General features: G+C 40.7%; 1 protein-coding gene across 1 annotated transcript in view; it reads left to right on the top strand.

Moving 5' to 3' along the window:
• The window catches only part of LOC142385593 (thyrotropin-releasing hormone-degrading ectoenzyme-like), a 303,046-nt gene that overhangs the window by 231,566 nt on the left and 47,378 nt on the right, over window positions 1-24,102 (top strand). The window contains exons 9-13 of the mRNA XM_075472253.1: window positions 1,410-1,475; window positions 2,008-2,186; window positions 15,068-15,156; window positions 17,680-17,813; window positions 17,954-18,009. Of these exons, the coding sequence (XP_075328368.1) occupies window positions 1,410-1,475; window positions 2,008-2,186; window positions 15,068-15,156; window positions 17,680-17,813; window positions 17,954-18,009 (524 nt within the window). The remainder of the gene's footprint in view (window positions 1-1,409; window positions 1,476-2,007; window positions 2,187-15,067; window positions 15,157-17,679; window positions 17,814-17,953; window positions 18,010-24,102) is intronic.

Raw genomic sequence — 24,102 nt, 5'->3', positions numbered from 1 at the left:
CCTGTTATATGTTGACAGACATTCATTTCTCGGACTACTTGTGAGAAATCGTAAAAAGTTAAAGTTATGGAGACGCTATAACCCAATCATCGAGCCATCACAGAAGTCACTCAGATTCTTAAGTTTCCAACATATCGACTTCATTGACAGTGTTCACTTGCTATCCCACCCACTCTCAGCTGCCAGTGTAATAAAATGATCAAAATGTTACAGCTCACCGTAGCAATGAGTCATTGACACTGGCGTTATTCAACGTAGTCTAAAAGCTGTCAAATGTGCAAATGCAACTACAACAGACACCCAAATTATTATAGCTACCAGTACTTGATTTCAGTGCAGTAATTAATTTTTGTGATTCACTGGAAGAGCAGACAGTTAAGAAATCAGACTTAAACTTTAACGCTGGTGCTAATACATATCCCCTGACAGTGTGGCTGTGTAATTGAGTGGTGACTCTGTAGACTTGGGCTTGCCTGCTAAGATTCACAGACACTTCACAGCAAAGATGAGGTAAAGTGTCAGCATCTTGAGGGTATCCCCTATTGCAGCAGTAGTGACAGCCAGGGACGCGTAAGCTGTGATAATCTCGATTCCTACGGAAAGGTGAGCATTGAGATGGGGGGGGGGAGTAACTGTTGCTGCCTCCAAAGACTTCTCTACAACGTGTCTTTCCTTTGTTGACTGGGCAGACACTTTTGATAAATACTAAGTTGTTTAAAGATTTGCATTTGTCAGTCCTGCTTATCTTTCTTTGGTATTCACGAAGAAGCAACAGGAACAACTAACTGTCTCTATGACTGATATATCAGTCATCCCAGCCAAACGGTAAAAAAATAGTTTCCCCAACCCGCCTTAGTTTCTCTCAGTCATGTCCCTTTGCACTTTACAATATTAGAAAGATTAGGCCATATCTATGTCGGGATGCAAACAAACATTTGGTACAGGCCATGGTTCTCTCATTGCAACAGCTGCAATGCTTTTCGAACCGGTCCTCCAACATCCACAGTGAAACCCCTACAGATGGTCGAGAACAAGGTGGCAAATCAGGTGTTTGATCAACCAAAAAGGTCACGTCAGTACAGTACTCATTGACCTGCTCTGGCTACCCATGGCTGCCAGAATCAAATGGGCCCCAGAGGCAGCGTTCACCTGAGTTTTCAGATTGGCTCTACACTCACTTTACGATGGAGATGACTTTGTCAGAAAGTGGTAATAAAGTTTTAGCTCATGAGTGTATAAATAAAGACATCATAGCTTGTCAGGTGCTGTGTTTGTGATGTTGACAACAAATCCACCGAAGTCCCTTTTATGCTTTAGGGCTGCGTTCAAGTTTAAAACAGAACTACGAGATTATGTTATTTCCTTTCACATGGTATGTACACTAATCTTTATTTTGTCATTATTTTCAGGATTATCTGCTGAGTCACATGTACAGCAATGCAGACCGAGACGACCTGTGGAGAAAACTGTCCCAGGTAATGTTCATCTGTGTGTTTGGAACTGGAACCTTCCATCTTCCCCTTCCCTGAAAAGCTTTAGGGAGAGATCAGAAAGCCCCTCTAACCCTGTAACAGTTACTACCCTGTAACTTTTGCTACCTCGGGACAGAAGAGCAGCCTGAATCAGTGAAGCTATTAAATATTCAATCACATTAATGAGGGCCATTAAGATTAATTTGATGGGATGGTGTTAGTTTGTTGCCATGGTAACATAAGTGACCGACGCAGGCCTGGTTTGTTTATCGTACACACAGGAAGGTTAAAAGGAGTCCTCTTTGTTAGCACTGTTCATTATACTGAAACTGAAAACTGCTCTTTTATCGGCTGCCAGCCAATCAGATCTCTAATTAGCTGAAGGTCAATCATTTTTCTTTGTCACTTTGACCTGGATGTTGGTTTAACCTCTTACAAGGTCATTGACGAGCAATCAAGATAGTTAATGTCCTCATTAATAGTTTAAATAATCAATGATTTGTGTAAAATTGTCTTTTTTTCCGCCTCTCTATAGGCCATGCGTTCAGAAGGGCGAGAAATTGACATCGGACAGATGATGGACAGATGGACTCTACAAATGGGCTACCCTATCGTTACCATCAGCAAGAACCAATCAGAGCAGCTCCCGACTCATTACATCACCGTCAGTCAGGAGCACTTCCTGTATGGAAGGGAAGTTAGAAAAAACATCAGGTTAGAATCTTCAAAGTTCGTAAAATCAAAGTTGCTTTTTCCATTTGCTTCACTTTTAACTGAAGACTGTGGTCTATTTGTTATTATTTTATGCTGCGTAGTAAGTTCATCGGTCAATTAAAGCCCCAACATCCAGTTTCAAACGATAAGGCTGAAAGTTGTTGAATCCCACGGCTTTAATCCATAGTCAGACACAAGTAAATGAGCTGATGTTTTTATTAATAATTGCACCAGCACAAAATGCATCCTTATCACTGCTAAGTCTGCAGATTTTGATGTAGTTAATTAGTGAAATCTTACCATTCCAGAGAAATCGGCTGAATTAGGTCATTCAGGCTGTGTCCCGTCCGACGTCTCCAGACTTGTTATATAAATTCTTTGTGTATTTTTTACTTCTGAGAGGTTGAATTCTATAAACTGAATATATCCCCTGGGTGTGATTTTCATGTTTTAGTCTATCTTCATAAGAACAAAAAAAATAGAGCTAAAGTGAAAAAACATAAATAAAATGAGCTTGTATAAGAAAAGAATGTCCTGAAAAGTTAAGCAGATGGGAGTCGGGCTTCTTTTGTGTTTCTCCTCTCACCCATGAAGAGAAATCGGGGTCTGAGTGGTTAGGTGTTCCAGGCCGTCAAACTTTTACGTGATCATTAGCACCTTGACTGTCACTAAGGTCACCCAGATATCTAGTGGGATGTTGACATCGTATGAATCGTGGTGTAAAACTGCACCGTATGTCCAGAAAGTGGGCGTTATTGCCTTCAGGGGGTTGTCCCAGATGGATCTCTGAGCCCTGACCTGGATCCTGTGCTAAATCATGCACTTCTGGAGCAGTCCCTTTACTTCAGGTTTTTGTCCTTTTGCTGCACTGAACAGCAAATCAAACATCGTTCAGCCTGTGTTTGGTGTTTTTGATTGGGCCAGTTCTTGTCTGAGAGGGTTGCATGGTTTGAAGTGCACTTGGAGAAAACTTTTAGGTTTCTTATTATGTTTATGTTCCATTTCCCCCATTTGAGCCTTCATTGTTAAACACACGAAGCTTGGCACTGTAAGTCCTTTTCGTCTGACTTCTGTGTGCCTACTGAGCCAGGCAGTCGATTATACCTGAGTCATTCACAATGCTCGCCCATACAATATTTAGATTTGGTGTCTATGTTTTAACAAAATATCTTGAAAGACTGTATTTCAGCCCTTTCAAAGTCCTCATGCATGGAAAAGTAGAGGTTTGTAATCCTTCCTGTGGTAATGTTTTAATTATTTTGCATTCTTAAGGCTCCAAGAATAGCTGATCTGGATACTCTGATCCAGTGGACACCGTTGAGAATCCTTCTATCTGCTCTTCATTGACCACTAAAAGGATTCTACAAGAACTCCTTGTTTCACACCACATTAAGCTTTCAATTTGTCTGTTGGAGATCGTGCTGGATAATCCCCTGAAAAAGCGCCCTTTTTCAGTATTTCCACACCTCATTTATCACTTTTTCATCATTTATATGTCATTCATATTTGATTCACGTGATGTTTAATTCACATCCTTCGCAACCTTTGGAGTTTATTCTCTTCTCTGTTTTATCGACCCACTTTTTCTTCCATGAATACTTCATCAGTTCCTTTCCTCTGTTTTACCTGTTGTTCACTTCTTTTTCTCCTATTTAGCCTTTCTGTTCGTTGTCATATTTTTATAGAGTAGCTGACAATTACAATTTCTCTGGCTTGCCAGTTTCTCTCCAGAAGTTTCCTTCTCATTTCCACTTCACGCTCTGCTCCTCTTCTCTTTTCCTGCTCCTCTTACATTCGGATTCTTTCGCTCGAGCTCCTCTGCTCAGAGTTGCTCTCAGGTCTCATCAGCTGATGAACAGACGCCGTCTGTAGGAGGTGGAGCTGAATTCTATCATTTGCTCCTGTTGAATCTCACAGGGCTGCGTTCAGACACACTCGGTTGTTCCAGATAGTTCACCGCCACTTGTAAAAAGAAGCGGAACCCACGACTGATCGCAGCAGCAGTGAATTGAGTCGGAGGCTGTGGTTTGATCCTGAGGAGCTGCGTTCAGAAGTGCAGCAACGGCTCACAGTGTTACACACTGTTGAATTAAAGTCTTTTTTCTACTATTAGTCATTTCATGCACAAAAAAAAAGAAATCTCAGAATTATTACTGGAATAAAATGAAGTCTAACTGTTTATGATGACTTTCATGACCTAAAGCGATGTTGGATTGCATTTAAGCCATGCTGTCCTTGAATAACGCCTCTCTGGAGGGGGGGGAAAAATGGAGCCTTTCAGCCACTGCACTCAGGTTTATGGGACAATAACTGCTGAAACTGCTATTGCAGAGAGCATTGTTGTTACATATCAAGAGAGAGATATTTTCTGTAGTGCTTTCAGCTCTGTCCGAGGCTTTTGATACTGTTGAACAAGCTGTTATCCATGAGGTTTAATAAGCCCACTTACACAGGCTTTGAATCACGTCTCTTGTACATTTCAGACGGTTATTGTTGATGGTTGCAAGTCCAAGTCTGATGTCACACCATAAAGGATCAGAATTAGGCAGCATGCTACTTTTGCTTTTGTGTAATTTAAACATATTTTTTTTACGTCAAAGCAGCATAGATGTTAAAAACAGAAGAGAGATAAGAAATAAGAGGTGACAGCCACAACTTGGGCCATGTGACAAAGGAAGAGGAAGACTGTTGTTGGGTTTCCTGGAAATGGATCGACCAAACAACAAAAGTCTCTACTTAAAATCACTGCTGGGTAATTTCAATTATGAGAAAGCTACCAACCCAAAATGGCAGCCTAGAGAATCCCCATCAGCACCATTTTCACATACTAACTGTATTCATATATTCAACCATTTTTATCCCAAAGTACACATGACTGACTTTAGAGGAGTATTAAAGGTAGGGTAGGAGATCCTGGATTTTGAGTCCAGCGAAGCTGCATTTTGAAAATACACAGGTAAAAAGTCCCAACCCTTTTCTTCACTTTCTTCCCGAAGGCACGCCTCTAGAGTACATGAACGCGCACGAGCACTAAGGTGCAGGAGCGCTGTTCTGACAGCAAGCATCGATCGTTGCCGTATTTAGTATTTAGTATTTAGTTTATGCTAACTATACGTTTAATAATGTTAGGTGCTAGCCACGCTGGCTCTAGTTTAGCCTAGCTTCCTGCCAAGCTTCTGGACGTGTAATTCGTTCACGGAGCAGGGTACGCGCACAGGGGGGGAGGGAGGAGCAGATTGCAGTTTGATTGACGGCATCAGAATCCAATCATTGTGAACGGTCCGTTCACAATGATTGGATACTGTTTTTCCTAGATTGTACGTTCTAGAGGCCACTAAAACTTCTCATATTTGTGTCAAAACTTTTAATTAATTGGTTGCAATGGGGGTGTGAAGAGTATTTCAAGCAATATGTAAAAAAATGTTCCAGAAAAAGATCCCCTACCCCGCCTTTAATAATAACTTGACATTTTCTATCAAATTCAGTATAGATCCCTAACTCTGAAAGTAGTGACAGGTTTGGTGATTCTCTTCCCCCTCAAACCTGGAGTGCCTTGTTATGTCTTCAGTGAGCTGTCAGACTGGCCGTCCTCCATTTTAGTCTCGCTGAAAACGGCTAACATCGGTACTCATGCTAGTTTTATGACCAAAATACTGCAATTATGCAGATTTCCCACGTGTTTCCACGTCTGCTTTAAATACTCACTGTTGCAGTTTTTAAAAGTAAAGTATAACTTTGTGTAGGCTTCAAATTCTAAACTCTGTCCTGTCAGAATCGTTTCTGCAAACTTCCGCACCAACATATGAAATCCTGCTGCATACTGTAGTAAATATGCAGTTTGTGACGCCAAAATGTAGTAAATATGAGGGATGGTCGCCGAGCCGATGTAGAGATGAGTGATGAAGAACTCTGCTTACACGGACTTAGTCGAACATAGAAATCTTTATTTCTGTCATCAGGTCCGTCTCGAATTTACAGAAAAGATGCATCTTAATCTGGGGAGGGTACGTCTCAATTAGCCGATGGGAGCCCTCTGCCTTTTCAGGGGGGGGAACATGCTTTTTAAAGGGAGCAGCTCAAGGCTAGTGTCTTGTCCGGGCATCTAGCCAAGAGATAGTGTATACATACGGTATAACTTTGGAATGCCTTTTACTTCAAATCTTTCCTTATTTGGTTGTGTTAACTGCTTACTTGAAACCTATGTACTCCGTGACTGGTACGGGGACGCTTCCAGCGGATATGCACTCAATGAACTCACAAGCAGGCCTTTTCTCCATTTTCTCCACTGAGTCTCAGACACCTCAATACATTTCCAGCCAAATTTTCCTGGTTGATGACTTCAGGATGTCTTTTTTTTTTTTTTTAAGAGCGTTTCACCTTGTTGAGCAGAACCAGGGAGGATGGGAGTCGAGTATAGAGTTTATCACTGATATCTAGAAGCACACCTGAGTTTCATCAGTAAGCTCCGTAAGCAACCATGACACTCGATCACGCAGCAGATCGTTTTTTCCTTGAAACAACGCTGGTGTTCACGCGCGTCAGCACCTCATTCCTCTGACTAACTTGTGAATGATTTAATCAGCATGTCTCGTTGTGATGTTTGTATGCCGTTTGATTTCAGATCACTCTTGCAAAACAGCTTTTATTCCTAAATGAATAAAACATAGCAAACTAACAACTTGTTACTGACAGTCAGTCACTTCTTATGAACTGCCTGGCAGACAAGCATCTGTTACATTAACTCGACACCGAGTTAACGCTGCCTTCAAGAAAGATGAGCTTTCAGTTTAGACAATAGAAATACATCTCTTCTGTTGTGTTATCGCAGGTTGTAAGGAGACATTTGAAAAATTGGTTTGTTTTTTTTATTTTCCCTCCATCAAGCTGACACAGTGACAGAAAGAGACGCTTGTTAAAAAAAAAAGCGACTTGTCAGAGGCAGAGATGAGGGGAAAACAAAATAAGACGAACGGGAGCTTAGTTTGGATTTCTCTGCTCGTCTCTGGATGGAGAGCTGAAGCCTCGTCAGCTGACAGCTAAACAGTCATGTGACGGGAGACCGAACGGATGTGTGTCTGCTTTAATGAGCTTTAGTGCTGTACAGGAGAATGATTAATAATTCATGAGTCCATAAAAGCGCAGTTGTAGGGATTAAACACTGCTTTCCTGTTCTTAACCAGAACATTTTAATTCCACAAAGATTCCAGAAGAAGCATTGATGAAGCATTCATGTGGAATATTTATTGGTATGCTCCGCACAGCTAATCTGCATGCTGAAAGCATGACATGAAGTTGAGAATCTGCCGAAGTGAAAAGGCAGTGCACAGCAACTACGCTTACATGCACGGGACCGTTTCCAGAAAACCAGAAAATAGTTTCTGAATCGTTTGATTTGTTGAGACAGGAGCAAACACATATGTAAAGAAATGACATCAGGTAAAAACCAAGTTTGCACAATTAAGTTTGAAAGTCTGAACTCCTTTATTCTCCAACACAGCCTGAACCCTCTCAGACGAGCTTTCTGTCCTTTCTTTAAGGAGTCTTCAGGAATAGTTCTCCAGGCTTCTTGAAGGACATCCCAAAGCTCTTCTTTGGATGTGGGCTGCCTTTTGTTCCGTTCTCTGCCAACATGATCCCACACTGCTTCAGTAATGTTGAGGTCCGGGCTCTGGGGAGGATTCATCCCTCCATCAGACCTGCTGTTTTATTTGGCAGCTCGTTCATGCTCGAACTATTTTCTTAGCCACCTCACAGCTGTGGATACACTTCCGCTCAGCAGTTGAATCTGACTTTTTGTTTCGGTGAAGGAGTAATATCAACGAAAATCCAGTCTTCAATAGAACTCAATGGGATTTACAAAATGTCAAATAAAACACGACAGAAGCAACTTTTCGCAACAAAATTTGATATGGATTACCAGTGCACACCAGTAACCACTCCGGTGAGTTGATGATTTTGAAAACGGACGTTTATGGTGCTTTTACGGACCTTTTTGGACATGCACATGACTTGCCATTCTGAAGCAGGTTGAGATGAATCAAAATTAGGCAAATACCGGAGACAGCAGTAAACATCAAAAAAGCGGTGAGGGGGGTTCTAAAACATTGCAGACGACTCAGAAAAGAGGCTTAATGTTGAAAATACCGCAGTTATCCTTTAAGGACATCACTTTCAGATCCTGTTCATCTGCTGTAGATAGTTCTTTAGGCCTGACACTTCTTCTTCTGTCCTCCACTTGTTCAGTTTCCTCAAACGTTTTAAGGACACACTGCACACCATGCTGAGATATGCCAAGTTTCCAGCTAACAACTCTTTGGGAATCACCTTGTTGCTGCAGAAATCCTATTTTCTGTCTGTCAAACTGTCATTTTTTGAATATTTTGATGCAACTATGAAAATGAGAATTACTGCAGCAAGCTGCTAGCAATAAAGTGCCTAACGATATATTTAAAATTGTAGACACACATTCCTCTGAGAATGGTCACGTACGAGGACTGGACTGCAGCCAATGTCCAAAGAAAAGCCTGGAGAACTGTTGCTCAACACCATTTTAAAAGTCTGGCTGTTTGGAGAAAAATATAGCAAAAGAGTGATATGCATAGGTGCTGTTTGAAGACTATCCGTGCAGAACGTGCTCCAGATGCTTATAATCAATGAAACTGACCTGAAGAATGAACGTCCCTCAGCTTTGTGTCTAACCGCAGCATGAATGTTCTTATAAGCTGTTTTCTTTTGTTTATGCAGTGTAAACACAGTGAATTTTGTGATGACCAGAACATCATTTCGAATGAACTGCCACTGCTTCCTCTGAGTAGCCGGTGCAAACAGATGTCCATGGCTGCAGCTGCGTCATTGTCCTGCTCTGTTACCCCTCATCACAGATCAGTGTGTCGACGAGCTGATGTGGAACCGATGTGTGCACAGCAGCTTTGTGCTTTCCTGGCCACTCTGCTGTTATTACACTCCACTTGTATTTTTCGCTGTAACAGCTTTTGTTTCTGGAGTATCTCTCAAATTGACAATAAGAGATAAAACAGGTGGCAGAGATTTGAGTTCTGGGACTTCTGTCTCAGAGACCATGGTTGTTCTGCCATTGAAGCAGTGCTGGACACTTATTTGCTGGATATATATTTTGAGGGGTTCCAGATATATTTGTGGTTATTAACAGTGAAGGGGGGGTTGTTAGTTGTAGGAAAGAGGCATGACCATGTGATACACAGAGGTAGAATAGCCAAATATTGTACTCAAGTAAAAGTACCGTTACTTTAGAATAATATGACTCAAGTAAAAGTAAAAAGTAGTCATCCAAATAATTATGTTACGGACAGATTTTAGTTTGGGACATGCTTGGGTGGTGATGTGAGTAGATTGGGTCACGTGGTGATAATTTTGTATTTCACCTGGGCGCTGGGGAGATGGAAGGTTTTCAATCACTAGCATGAGAGTGGGTGACTGGGGAGGCCTACTTTTGCTGACCGCTCGCTTGGGCTACGCTACATCTTGCACCTTAAGCTTTAGTTTGCACAGGGCTTTGGCACTTTCCGCATGTTTTGCACACCTGGCTTCAATCGCTATGTATGGATTTTAACGATTTCATGGATGGAACACTGTGACGTTTTAACCCTTGAAGAAAGACAAGTCAATAAAACAAGCAAAGTAAACGTGGATCATCTTGAAGCTTATTTGCAGAACTAGCGCGTCGGGCACTACTTCCCCTGTTCAGCTGCTCGGCGACTAAAGCATTTGTTTGATTAGCCGCCACTTCAAATTACTTGAGTAAGAGTAAAAAAGTGCTCGGTGAAAAAACTATTCAAGTACTGAGTAAATGTTGAGTAACGTCTGATTTATTTGTTAACACAAGCATTCAATCAGACAGACAGAAATACTAAATAATCATCTTTAGGCAAATTAGAGTTCATCCAATTGATAAAATAAATCAAAATTAATGAATTAATTACAAAATAGCTTGAATTAAAATAATCCAGGTAAATTCAAGTACTTCAATAAAAAATAAAAGAGACTTAGGAAATGTTTAAAACATATGTAACCTAAAAAACAAACATTCGCCTATCCATGGGGGAAAAGAGCCTAATGTAGCGTGTAAGAGGACAGTTTCTTCTGCACAAATCTACTTAAGTAAAAGTAAAAAGGATAGAGATTTAAAACTACTCCTAGAAGTATTTTTTTTTTCAAAAACTTATTCAAGTAAATGTAACTCATTACTACCCACCTCTGGTGATACAGGCATGACAAACATCTGATGTCTCCTCTCCTCTGATTGGATAATCTGTTGTTCCACACGCCTGCCCGGCCGCTCCACTTCATGGAATTAACCGCTGCTTGTGGTAAAACGTAGCTGTGTTAAAAGTAGTTTGGTTGAAATTGTGCAAATATAACCCAGAATATTAGTAATATAGTAGTTGATGGCTCCATAAGGTAGTGTATCAGTAGTGTGGGTTGTAGGAAAATGGGCAGTGTTGGTTTCAGTGAGCTGTCGTAATATTAACAGGAGCTGTGATGGTATTTGCAGTAGTTAGTCCCAAACATCAGCAGTACTGGTTTCACAAGCAGCTGAAGTATCTTTTTTTTATCTGTTATCTGACAGCATTTTCTCACAGAAAGTTTGCACATCGATGACTGACTGCATTTTGCCATAATGTGACGGCATACTTTAGAATGTTCGAAACAGCATACTTCTCCTACTACTCCTACTACTCATACTAACTTTAACTTTTTTAAGTTCCCGGATGTATACTAGATGCATACTAGATTCGCTGAAATGTTGAGTATTCATCATGAGGTTACTTGTCATACTCAAACTACCCAAGATGCAACGTAACGTGATGTCGCCGATTGTCATTTCCTGTCAAAACGGCAGTTTCAAGCTAGCTACAACGAGGGTAGGTTCACTTCCTGTTTTCATAACAAAAGCACCAATTGTATCGTAATGGCTTTCCCTATGATAAAAGGCAACGGGTATTTTATCTTGTGAAAATAACCAGAAGTGCGTTACTCACTGCGGCTAGCTTTAGTAGCGCCGAATTTGTGGGAAGAAAATTGTAAATAGCCGGTATTTTGTCAGATTTTCAACACGTTGGGGATCTAAATGACTACTTTCTCGCTTGAAAATGTTTCAAATGTTGCTAAAAGAGTTTATAGCCCGAGCCGAAATCAGCTTCAGGCCGGCTGATTTCGGCTCGGGCAGGAGCGAAGTGCAATGTGGGTAAACGCTCTGCATACTGTCTGAAAGATGAGTATGCAGTATGCAAGTATGTAGTATGTAGTAAGTGGTTTCGAACACAGCCATAGAATTGTAATCTCTCTGCATCACCTACACAAACCACTTCCTGTTTGTTTATCAAACAAAAAATGATTGAAATGAAATTTTAACGATCCGCAAACAGAACTGAGCAACAACGGAACTAAATGCATTCTACATTCAGGCCACTGTTTTGCCGACAGAATACGTTCGGATCCTTGAATTAGCTGCTTCGAGTGTTTTTGACCTTGTGGTTTTGATTCTATCTGGTTCTGAGATGCCAGAAACAACGAGCGCTAATGAGGTCTAGATGAGCAGCAGGGGGAGAAATGATAAGAAGGTGAAGGTCTATGGGAAAAGTTTCCAAAAAGTTTGCTGTTTGAATGTATCGACGCCATCCTGCTGCTTTTCAGCCTTTGATGAATAAACCAGCAACTGCGAGGACACACACTCGCATTAATATTGATAAACACATTCTGCTGGCCGTACTACAGTGTGATTAAGCGTGCGTGTGCGCGTGCATGTGATTGAGTTCTTTTCCTGTCCGTCAGTCTGATATAAATATCAGATTTAGTGTTTGTTGCTTGGCAGTGGCATCGATCGGCAGCGACTGACAGCTGTAATAAGGGTGGAGAATGGCTTTTGTTTGGCTGATTGCGGGAAAATGACCCCGGCTCTGCATGCACACACGAACCATAAACACACACCGTCTCTTTAATTGATAGGAGTGTGTAAACCCGATTGTTTTCAGTCTCTAATTAAAATCCGCTCTAATTAAAATATGAATCAGTTTGATCAAAATGAATTTAATTAGAAAACAAGTTTTAATGGAACTGAAGAGAGTCTCACTTTTTATCAGAGTCATTAGTGCTTTCATACAGTAACTGCTCCGATTAAAATGGAGCCCTCTGCAGTGTGTGTTTAGTCTGCGCATGTATGTGTTAATGCGTAGGGGTTACTAATGGAAAACATCAGGAGTTTGTTTGTTTCTGATGAGTCGACCTAATTGTTTTCACTCTACAGACAAACAACCAGCCAACAGCCACATAGACTGGAAGTGGTTTGTGTTTGCCTTTCGGTGGCAGAAGACTGTTTTTACGAAGGAGGAAAAGCTAAAGATCTATTATCTTACCTCATTTCTAGGCTCATTTTTAATTTTTTGTAGCAGTGCACTTTTTTAGGACACAACCTCAGAAGTGCCTTATAGCTACACTAACCTTGATAAAACTGGCCGTGCACATGTCAAACGTAATGAAGTACGACTTCTTCTTTTTTTTTTTAAGCTCTTTTCGTAGAATATTTATCTAAAGTTTGTAGTTTTTTAGTTTTTTTTTAATATACAATATGTTACAGTTACACTTTATACACCACCCCTTTTACCGTGAAGACACGCCGTGAATTAGAAAGCACCGATATCATTACATCCACATTGCTTCGTTATCTCAAGCCCCGCAAAAAAAAAAACTAGACCAAGAAGTAAATATGCATTAAAGCTTGGGGAGTTTTTTTTTTTTTTAAGTACGACTTCTTCTTTCGTACCAACTGAGATTCTTTAAAGCATCTTTAACTGATGTTTTGTGTTTCGTTCGGAGTCGTTTTCATTCATTCCTGTGCCTTTCAGGCCTTTCTGTGCCTGTGTGCTGATGTCGAGCTCGGCTGAATATGAATGGTTCATGTTCTTTGGACTGCTTTAAAGAGAGATCTTGATTTTAATGATAATATAGGTTAATTAAGTGCCCCAAACTCCAAAATACAGTCATGTGAAGTCAAGATCATTAGTTTTCAATTCCAAGACTTTCAACTCTTATGTTTTCTTTGTTTCGCTGTGCTCAATAAATAGTGACGGTGTAATAGAAGTCAGCAGAAATGCAGATTTGGGTCATGTCTGTTGGGTGTGTGGCTGCCTAAAGTAAGCCACACCTGCCCTGAGTCAACATCATTATTCAGCACAAAATGTGGGCCAAACATTCTTCAAATCTGGGAACACACAAGCTGAGATGTGAACGCGTCCAAATATTACTGACCGACTGCAACACAGAACTACTGCTCCTTACGATTGCACCCCAGCGTCAAATACCGAGCCACAATGACTCCGTTTAACGTTGTACCTGCTGCTTGAAGAAGCCACGATATGGGTTCACCTTTGCTTATAAAGGATCTGCTAAGTTACTAAGCTTAAAGTCCACAAGGTCATTTCCTCTCATAGCAGACACAGCGGACCCAGTCGAATAGCCCAAAAAAATGTCCCGCTGTCGTCTTGTCCTGAGCTCTTTCCCTTGACCTCAATGGAAAACATCAGGGGAATAAAGAAAGATGGAAGGAAAAAGTTCTTAAGAACTTGGGAAAGGACAAAGAGAATCCGATCACCCTCACACTAAGGTGTGATTTGGGTCTGCAGCACTGAAACTACACATGTTCAGTAAATATCCTGCTTTAGATACTTTCTGTGGCAACTTATCACATTTCTGCACAGAGGTTATCTCATGCATGTCATATTAAAGACAAAATAGAAGATGTTTATTATTTCCTATCTTTCATTGAGGATTGTCTGGAGAAACCATAAGCTGAATCAAATCAAATCAAATCAAATTTATTTATAGTTTGGAGGTTCCGAACTAAAAACCGAAAATCTCAATGGTCCAGGAAAAAAACATTCCAGGCTTTTCTTCCTGGACTCGACGATATCAATGAAACCACGTTTGGCTAATACCAACAACAAGTATCTGCGTTGCACTTTAAACCAATCAGCTTTTGGTAGGAGGGCCTGAAAGGGACAGGATCTGAAATGGTGCACGACGAAAACTGTGCGGGTTTTATTAATATATTTAAGCAGTCATTACTATTCGACCCTCTAAATAATTGAATTTGTTGAATTTCATGTTGTAATAAACTGATTTATAATTGTGTCAATGAGAAGTGAAAGTCTGAACCAACTGAAGCCAGAAGGAGGGAAAGAATAGATGGAACATTTGCAATGTTATTTTTAGTGAATTCGTGTGATCCAAAAGTTTAACAACTGGAGAATCAGTCATGTATTATAAGTCTTTGTCTCAGATGCAGCTCTTTGATTTTCTTTTTGTTTTGTTGTACAGAACTTTTGCTTTTTAAAACATCCCCTTTCTGTAACTCCCACATCATTCTGTCTAATCAAAAACCATTTAACTGCTAAATGTCAACATTTCAGAACTTGAGAAAAACAAGCTAATTTACGCTTAGCGGTGAAACCATTTTGGGAGCCTAATTGTTTTTTAAAGCTTCACAGTTTGCTTGATTCACCGAAGCGTTAAGGGAGGATCCGTGTGTTCTTCAGCTGATGTGAAAATGTCAAAAACTCCAAGGCTGCAGTTTTCAGCCGACAGCATGTTTAACCTCTCTGACTCCCTGAAAGAGACAATAACCTTCGGCTGCTTCACTTGACTAATGTCTGCTGGAACTATTACACGCTCACTTCCTTTTTCCGGCAGCACAGAAGGCTCCGCTCGCGTAAATTCCAGCTGAATGATGCCGAGCGATCGCCGCTGACCATCACTCTCTGTCCGATGCCTCCTTCTCTGATAGCACAGGCAATAAAACCCAATCCAATTCCACTGACCATCGCTGACATCACTCTCCCTCTCTGTAGTTTACAGTGGCAGATCCCATTGACTGTCGCCGTGGGAAACACATCTGCCGTTTCCTTGGAGAGTCTTATCTGGATCAACAACAAGACAGGTAGAGTACTGTGATATCATTCATGAAAGTTTATTTCCAACTCGTGACTTACTTATCTTGTCACCTTGAGATAACGAGCTGTTATCTTGGGATTATTTTGTAAACAGAAACTATATTACGATGGCAAATGAATTATCTCATTATCTCCTCATATGTGAGTTGCAGTTAATGGAATAATAAAGTTGGAGCTCACAGGTGCGGTATACTGCTGTGTGAGCGCTGCAAATAAACATAATTTGTTTATGTTTTGGCAGACACTTTGTGTCTCTTTGGAAAAGCTCATCACAACACTTTTCCTTTAATTGGGATTCAGCTTTTAGAAAAAAAATCGCCTCCTTTCTCTTATTTAGAGAACAAAACTGTCCCTGGCTTTGTTTTTGGAAAACAGAGCGACACCAACTGTGGATTGAAGGAGATAAAGTCAGTTTTACTCCTTTTTTCTTATTTATGGGTCTGTTTTTGAAGGGGGGGAAAAACACTTAATTTTTGCCACGGAGGTCTGTTTTATTTATCATTTTGTAGAAAAAATAAAGCTGTTTTCCTTCGAACCTTTTAAAGCTTAGCTTGTTTTTCTGGTTTTCTTATGTCTTTTTCCTATTAACTCGTGTTTTTGTAGAATAAAACCCTTTGGGTTTATGTTTTTAGAGATGATAGCTGAATTTGTTGCTGTTTTTTTAACTGAAAAGTCTTTTGAAAATGAGGCTTAATCTCCTTCAGTTTTGAGAGAAAACGGCTAGTGCTGCCTCTGTTCTTAAGGAATAAAACACCAGTTTTGTTCTTTGAAAATAAATCTTCCTCTGCTTCTATTTATTAACAGCTCATGACAGTAATATCAAAGCCAAATTTTTAGATTTGGCATGAATGTAATTTGCAAGGTGCGTGGGGAGGGGAGGCAGCCAATTTAATTTCACTCAGGGGGATTGAAATGAGGAAGTGGGCCAGACTTGGATCAACAGCTGCTTTCCTTGTTTTATCTCGGCTGTTTTATACAAAGGCTGAAACATGTCACAAGATGTCCAACTAAAGCTTAAAACCTCATTTTGCCACTTCGTACAAATTTGACGTTCTCCTGTGAGACTCGATAAGATCCTCACTCCTCCAAATGGTGGTGCACATCTGGCAGGTGGTATTTAACTGGTTCACTTTTGTCCAATCACATATTTTACTTGCATGAGAAATTCTCTCAAATACTCTAAATTCTTTAACACACATGCATGTATGATGATGACATGAATATTGCACAGTAGGTGTAGTGGGATGCCGAGCATTCTCCTGTCAGTCTCGATCTGTCTGAACTGTCACAACACACAGTAAGGTACTGGTAAAATTTTAAAATTGGTTCTCAATTTTTCAACTCGCATTTCTTGTTTAAAAACAACATACACAACAGTACTCTTTGGGATATATCAGTGTTATGTTTACACATAACAGACAACTTAGCAAAGAAGCCATTTTAAATTGGATCTTTAGACACTTTGTTCCCAGCAGCCTGTCACAGAGACACATCATTTGTTCCAATTTCTTTAGTTGCATCTATGAAAAACAGCAAAGATAACACAGTTTGACAGACAGAAAACAGGATTTCTGCAGCAACAAGGTGATTCCCAAAGAGCTGTTAGCTGAAAACTTGGCATATCTCAGCATGGTGTGCAGTGTGTCCTTAAAACATTTGAGGAAACTGGACAAGTGGAGGACAGAAGAAGAAGTGTCAGGCCTAAAGAACTATCTACAGCAGATGAACAGGATCTGAAAGTGATGTCCTTAAGAAAGAGGAAAAAAATCCAGCAAAGACCTGACACAGGAGCTGAGAGATGCATCTGGACCTTCAGCTGATCCATCTGCTGTTGGCCCAAGCCTCATCAGAAATGGGCTCCATGGAAGGGTGGCTGTCAAGCAGCCGTTCTTAAGGAAGGGAAACAGGGAGAAAAGGCTGAGCTGTGCCAAATGACACAAGAAGTGGACTGAAAATCAGTGGCAGCAGGTCTGATGGAGGGATGAATCCTCCCCAGAGCCCGGAGCTCAACATTACTGAAGCAGTGTGGGATCATGTTGGCAGAGAACGGAACAAAAGGCAGCCCACATCCAAAGAAGAGCTTTGGGATGTCCTTCAAGAAGCCTGGAGAACTATTCCTGAAGACTCCTTAAAGAAAGGACAGAAAGCTCGTCTGAGAGGGTTCAGGTTGTGTTGGAGCTCAGACCAAATATTCACTTCCTAGCTATTTGGAATTGCAAAAAACTTGTTAATGTCTTATACTGTTATATGTCTTTACACTTCTGTTTGTACATTTCAATAAGTTGCTGCATGAATTTTCAGCTTTTCTGGTAATCTATAAAGAAATTGGGGGTGGCTCAAAACGTTTGCACGATACCATACATAAAAATATAATTTGATTAGACTTCTGCTATACTTTGAGAAACTCAACTGAACAGCAAGGTGTCATCTGTGTATCTGATTACTTTTTTTTCCATTTTTAACTCTTGATGCTTTAAGTATGACTGACAGTTTATTCTGTTTTGACTCAGAGACTCACAGGATTGGTCAGATTAATGACAACACCTGGTTGCTTGGCAACATCAACCAAACGGGATATTTCCGTGTCAACTACGACCTCCAGAACTGGAAACTGCTCATGCAACAGCTCCACACCAACCCCCAGGTAAACCCGTCCGTCCCTCTGTTATTCTGTCTTTCTGTTCTTTACCTGCTTGATCACCAACCTGTCTGCCTGTCTGTCCATTTTTCTTTGCTCCACTCTTCCTGTATTTGACTCACTCATTGCTTCTTCCTCTCTTTAAGATCATCTCCGTTGGAAACAGGGCAGGACTTATCGATGATGCCTTCAACCTGGCCAGGTGAGTGAGTCTCTCTTGACAAGGTGAACACTCGTACAGTGGATCGATAATTCACCACGACAAGACAGCAATGGGCAGAATTTCCCTCCACTCTTGCACTTTCTTGGTAGCTCAGCTGCCAGTCAACCCGTGACAGAAAAAGTGTGAGCTGATCAGTTGTCTCTGTTTCTCTTTGGCTGGAATCACTTACTCTTTAGGTGTCTCATTTCGCTGCAGAGGACTTAGAATCTCTCTGCTGCTGTCAGACAGAAAATTATTTTTCAGAGTTCTCATCATGTACTTTTGTCATTACAACTGAGAGGTTTTTTTTCTTTTCTTTTTTTTTTTGCCTCTGCTTATAGGATGTGATGGTGTCAGCTGTGTAGACCTTTTAAATGTGAGCTTAGTTGGGGCCAATCTCTTTGCATACACACATTTACATACACAAGGCTTTGCGATGGAGCTTTACCAGCAGTAGATGCCACAACCACAGTGATAAGTGCAGCATAGTGGCTTAGGGATTAGCACTGCTGCTTTGTAGTTGAAGGTTTTTCTGAGACCCAAATCTTCCTGTTGGTGTGCTCCCTTGCCTCGGATTATCCTTCTCAGTTCATACCAAGATGTGTACATGTTTAGTGTGATACCTGCAGTTTTCTTTGACATAACAAACATCGTGTCAAACGTTTCTCTGACTGTGAAGTGTTTCACTCTTCTCATTTCACATACTTTATTGGTTTGCTCCCAAGAAATAGACTTTGTACATGTATAGATCCCATTTACAGAAAAGTTGAGTTTTTAAAAAGTGCAAGAAAAACTTGATATTGGAAGTGGAAAGGAATATGAAAAAAATGTATGCTGCAACGCACTCCGTACAAGTTGTTCCAGAGTCATGTTTCCAATGGTGTCCCATCAGCTTCCTTTCAACGACACTTTTTAATGGTTTGGGAACTGAGGATTGTTGCAGTTTTTCAGAGGAATCTGTGTCCATTCCTGCTGAATCCAAGATGTGTGTGTATGAAGCCACGCACGGAAGTCCTGCAGAATGAGGTCTGGCATCGTCCAGATGCTGGATGCTAGATGCTCTTTCTCATCTTTGTAGAAGCAGACGCAGTTTTTCCCAGAAGCAGCTGAAACGTTGAAAGTTACAGCCACTAGGAATTGTGGGACAAAATGACGTCCCACCATTCATAAAAGTTATTGTTGTGTATCTTATGCTAAAGGAGGTAATAAAGAAAGTACTGAAGTTTCTTTCCTTACAATGTAGAGAATTCAAACGGCTCTTATCATGGCTGCTAATTGGATACTTCTGGGTCAGTTCAGCAAAAAACCCAAATCCACCGGACCCTAAAGCTTTGGCGTTGCTACCTTTTTATCCAATCCTGACACCCTCACCTGTCTCCAGTTAAGCTGCTGATTGTAGAAACTTCCAGAACACTATCTTTCTTTGCCTTTGGCCGTGTTGCTGCATTAAATTTTACATGTGTTGAATTTTCTAAATGTTTTTACATCGAAAGCTTCACACGAATGGAATACAAATTAAGCTTTAAAAAAAAAGAACTTCCCAACTTCTAGTCTGTAGATTTGTTAACTTGCAGTAAATACAAAAGTACAGTAGTTTTCCAAATAAAGATATTGTACAAGCTTTATCTTTCACTGTCCAGAGCTTCCATCCTTAAAACGGATTCCCAGATTAAAAATGTTTCCCTTCTCCAAAATGAATGCATGTTTCATATATTTTTTTTTACATTTTTGAGATACAAGTTGGTTTCACTACTTTCCACCCGAGATGCTGGCAGAACTTGTAGTTTTTAATAGTTTGACTCAATGGTGCAGAATTTAAACTTATCTTGGACATGATAAAGGGACCTGACTAAATTTTCAATCTATAGTTTTCCAGAAGCTGTATGAAAGCTATACAGTGTTGTGAAGAAAGGGAAATGTTGTGCGGCGGAAATATGAGGACGGGTGAATTGAAAATGCACCGCTGTAATGGACGAGGCATTAAAACGACTCCGTCATGCATGGGATAGTGGGAGCTGCAGCTGGTCCGGCGGTGTGATCATACATAAGTGAGTGGGTCAGGGCTCGGGATGATCTTTCCTGTGAGCATCTTCAGTTCTGCATTCGGTGCAGATTTGCCTGCACAAGAGCATTGTGCAAAGAAATTCAAGAACAAGCTGAGCCTGTCAGGAAGTCTGACGAATGAGCGATCAATTCGGCGGCAGGAGCTACAGACGGAGGAGGCAGCGCACCGAGTCGTTCCTCACAGTGACGCGTTCAGCCCGAAGCTTTTCAAGCACTGTAACCAAAATCTACAGTGACACCAGCTCTATAACTCAATCTTCCCCCGTCTCTGTTCCTCTTTCCTGTGTCTCGCTCTCACTCGGCCATCTGTGCGCTGTCATGTTGAATGAGCAACAGCCAGAGACGACTGTGCAGTCATCCCCTGCGTGTGTGTTCTGAGGCGCTAGGAGTTCTGAGAGTTTCCGTTTGTACAGAAACCAACTACAGATCCATTAATATGCATTCTGACACTAGAAAAAAACACTCCCGAATCTGTCGCCATGGTAACACTGATCATAAGTACACTGCATCAGAACAGAGGAGATAGTTTTGGGGGGGAATGTTAAAATTAGAAATTAGGTTGCTCAAAAACAGACATCAAAGTAATCTCTTTCAAATAAGACCAATTCCTTTTACAACACTTTGCATAACGATTACTTTTTGGAGACAGAAGTCGTAATCACATGTCTTTTCTCTGAAACATGAAACACTAAATTGATATGAATAGACAGGAAATAGATCTTGGAAAGAATGAAAAATGATGAGAGTAAATGTAAAGAATTGAACATCAAGAGATGGGTTTGGTGTTGGGGATTAAAAGACTTTACAATTTGATTTATGTGGGAAGTAACGTAGATAATGTTAAAAAGAATGCAATTCTATAGTTTTTTTGTAGAAAAAAATATATTGTCCATAACCAGTATGAAAATCCAGGTGCTGCTGATCAAATGTAGCTCCTTCATGAACTGATCATCAGCAGGTGTGAGCACCTGGGCGAGAGGCGGGGTACCTGGAGGGGTCACCAATCCATTACAGAGCCACACTGAGACAAACAACTATGCACACTCACACTCACTTCTAGGAACAATTTAGACTCAACAATTAATCACAATCATGTTTATTGGCCAAGCACACACACACACAAGGAATTTGGTTCTGGCTGTTGGTGTCTCTCAGACAACACAATGCAAAATACAGCACAGACACAGTGCAACATGCAGTATAGAATTATTATATAATGTATCTTAGTAACCGAGCACGCATGTTTTTGGACAGTGGGAGGAAGCCGGAGAGAACCCACGCAGGCACGGGAACAAGATGCAAACTCCTCATTGGAAAGGTCCCAGCTGGGATTCCAACCAGGAAATTTGCTGTGAGGCAACGGTGCTAACCACTATAATTAGAAATATTAAACCATTATTTAGTGGATGTACAGTGCGACTGAGCTCCCCTTGTATGGTAATGATTTGCTATTAGGCTATCACCATGCATGAGGCATACATTTCATCTGATCTCTGGATGTATGTCTCTGGAGACTAAGCACAGCACCGTCTGTAGCAGAACACCATTAATCCGACTGATTAAACCGCAGGGTTCAGAACAGAAACTATAAACAGACATTTGGCAGTTGTCTTCATGACCGTGACTTAATTATCCTTTTTCAGTCTATTACTAAGCAGTGATCTTCTCCATCAATATAATCACAGGCTCTCTGTAATGTAGGATTGCTGTGCTTTTTATCAGCTTTTGATTAAATTCATGCTGTTGGTCTGAGGTGAGAAAGCTGAATCTTTGTTCTCACTGCGGCAAACCTTTCCCCCTGTTTATTGATCCAAGTGCAGGGATTTTCACACTTCTCATTTTCTCCTTTCATCAGGTTTATTTCCAGCATCATCCAATTGCTGCTGATTATTCTGCTGAATTTACTGTTAATGCTACTGGTGGAATTGATGAGCAGAAAATGAAATCAAACTTGCAATTAACTCATCAAGTAGAAATCAATCACGTCATCCCATCCGATGAATCAATTTTAGCCAAGTTAGATCAAAATATGGAGATCAGCCTCATCTTTGTTAATCTTACAGGACCGAGGAAACTGCTTGCTTGACTTATTCATAAAGATGTTATTTCAGCGTTTCTGCTCACTGAATTGATTGCACTTTGAAAGATATTTAATCTTTGGATTAATTTCAGTCACTGATTCTCAGTCTGCTCACAGTTGGATTGACTGAAACTTGAGCAATCTACACAGCAATAAGGGCCAATTGGTGGCAGCGGGACTTTGTGTGTGTGTGTAAAGCTCGTCTAGCAGTAACAAATGGCTGTGTCTCTTTGACTGTGCGGTTAAACGCTGATGGATGTCGCCTCTCCTTGTTTGTGTGTGTGATCACGGCAGTCTCTTGTTGGCTCGCCAGTGAGCCCTGCTAATGGCTAATGGACAAACAATTAACTGGGCCTAACGATGTTAAAGAGTTAATGAGTTCATTAAGACGACAATGCTGGGAGACATGCACACACACACACACACACACACACACTTACACACACAGAACATCTTGGAGGGAAAATAGAAAATCAACAGTTCAATCTCTTTACTACTCTCCCTTTTCTCTGTGAATGAAACAGCCAGAGTAAAAACCCAAAGTCCTGTAGGCATTTCTAGTGTTCTTTGTATATATATACTGTTTTATTATTATTATTATTATTATTATGACAAAATTCTGTTCATTTGACCCTTTTTAGAGTCTTTTCCACAGAGGGTCACCTGAGGTTAGTGGATATACAAAGTTTGTGAAATCAATAAAATTCCACATCAAAAACAAGGTCAAAGTCCAATTTCTTTATAAAGCAGTTAAAATGTCCCCACAGCCATAGGCTTTTTTTTTTTAAAGTATTTTTTGGGGCTTTTTATGCCTTTAATTGACAGAACAGTTGGAGAGAGACAGGAAGCAGGGAGAGGGGGAAGACATGCAACAAAGGGCTGCTTGGTGCGGGACTTGAACCATGGGCCAGCTGCAGCGAGGACTGTAGCCTCTGTACATGGGGCGGCTGCTTAACCCACTACGCCCCCGACCGCCCCACCCATAAGGCTTTTTAACAGTGATTGCTGACTTTGATGTTTTTCTCAAATTTATTTGTTTAAGTATTCATTCATTATTATTGTTGTTGATATTATTATTATTATTGTTGTTGTTGTTGATACCATTATTATTGTTGCTGTTGTTGTTGTTGTTATTGTTCTAATATACAATTATTGTCCAAAAAAGTAATAATAATTTAAAAAGAAAAAAATTTGAGGTACTTGACTAATTTTGAATTTCCCCCACTGGGTGATGATTCTATAAATCATCAAAGCTAACCAAAGTGCTTTTACAGATAAAAAAAATGTAACAACTATAACAACATGGCAATAAGAGACAATGGGATATTTAGAAAAAATGTGTAGCATGTTTTTGGCCATGGTCATGGAACAGTGAAACATGTAGACTCCTCAAAGGGGAAGGTCTCCACAAGGCTAAAGTGGAGTCGATATGTGTTTTGTTGACTTTGAGAAGGTTTCCGACCTTGTCCTTTGAGGGATTCTATAGAAGTTGCCACGGGACAACGGGTACCAGAGTCATTTTTGGGATCTACTCGGACCCTTTATAACCAATGTGAGAGCTGTGCTCGCATTCTTGGCAAAAAGTTGAGCTTTTTTTCAGTGCTTGTTGGGCTCCGCCAAGGCTACCCCTTGTCACTGATCCAGTTTGTGATGTTCATGGACAGAATCTCAAAGCGAAGTCGGGGAGAGGAGGGGGCCTGATTTGGATGCCTCAGGGTTGTAACTCCGCCTTTTGTGGAAGACGTGGCTCTGATGGCTTCTTCACACCATGACCTAAAGCATATACTAAAGTGCCTGGATTAGAGTCAGCCCATCCAAACCTGAGGCCATGGTTTTCATCCTGAAAAGGCTGGAGCATTTCCTCTGGGTTAGAAATGTGACCTTAGAGATAGAGTGACAAGCTTGCACATCGGGAGGGAGCTCAGAATGGAGCCACTGCTCTTCTGCAT

Source organism: Odontesthes bonariensis, chromosome 8 (genome assembly GCF_027942865.1).
Source record: "Odontesthes bonariensis isolate fOdoBon6 chromosome 8, fOdoBon6.hap1, whole genome shotgun sequence".
Lineage (NCBI taxonomy): Eukaryota > Metazoa > Chordata > Actinopteri > Atheriniformes > Atherinopsidae > Odontesthes > Odontesthes bonariensis.
This window is presented reverse-complemented; position numbering and strand designations above follow the sequence as displayed.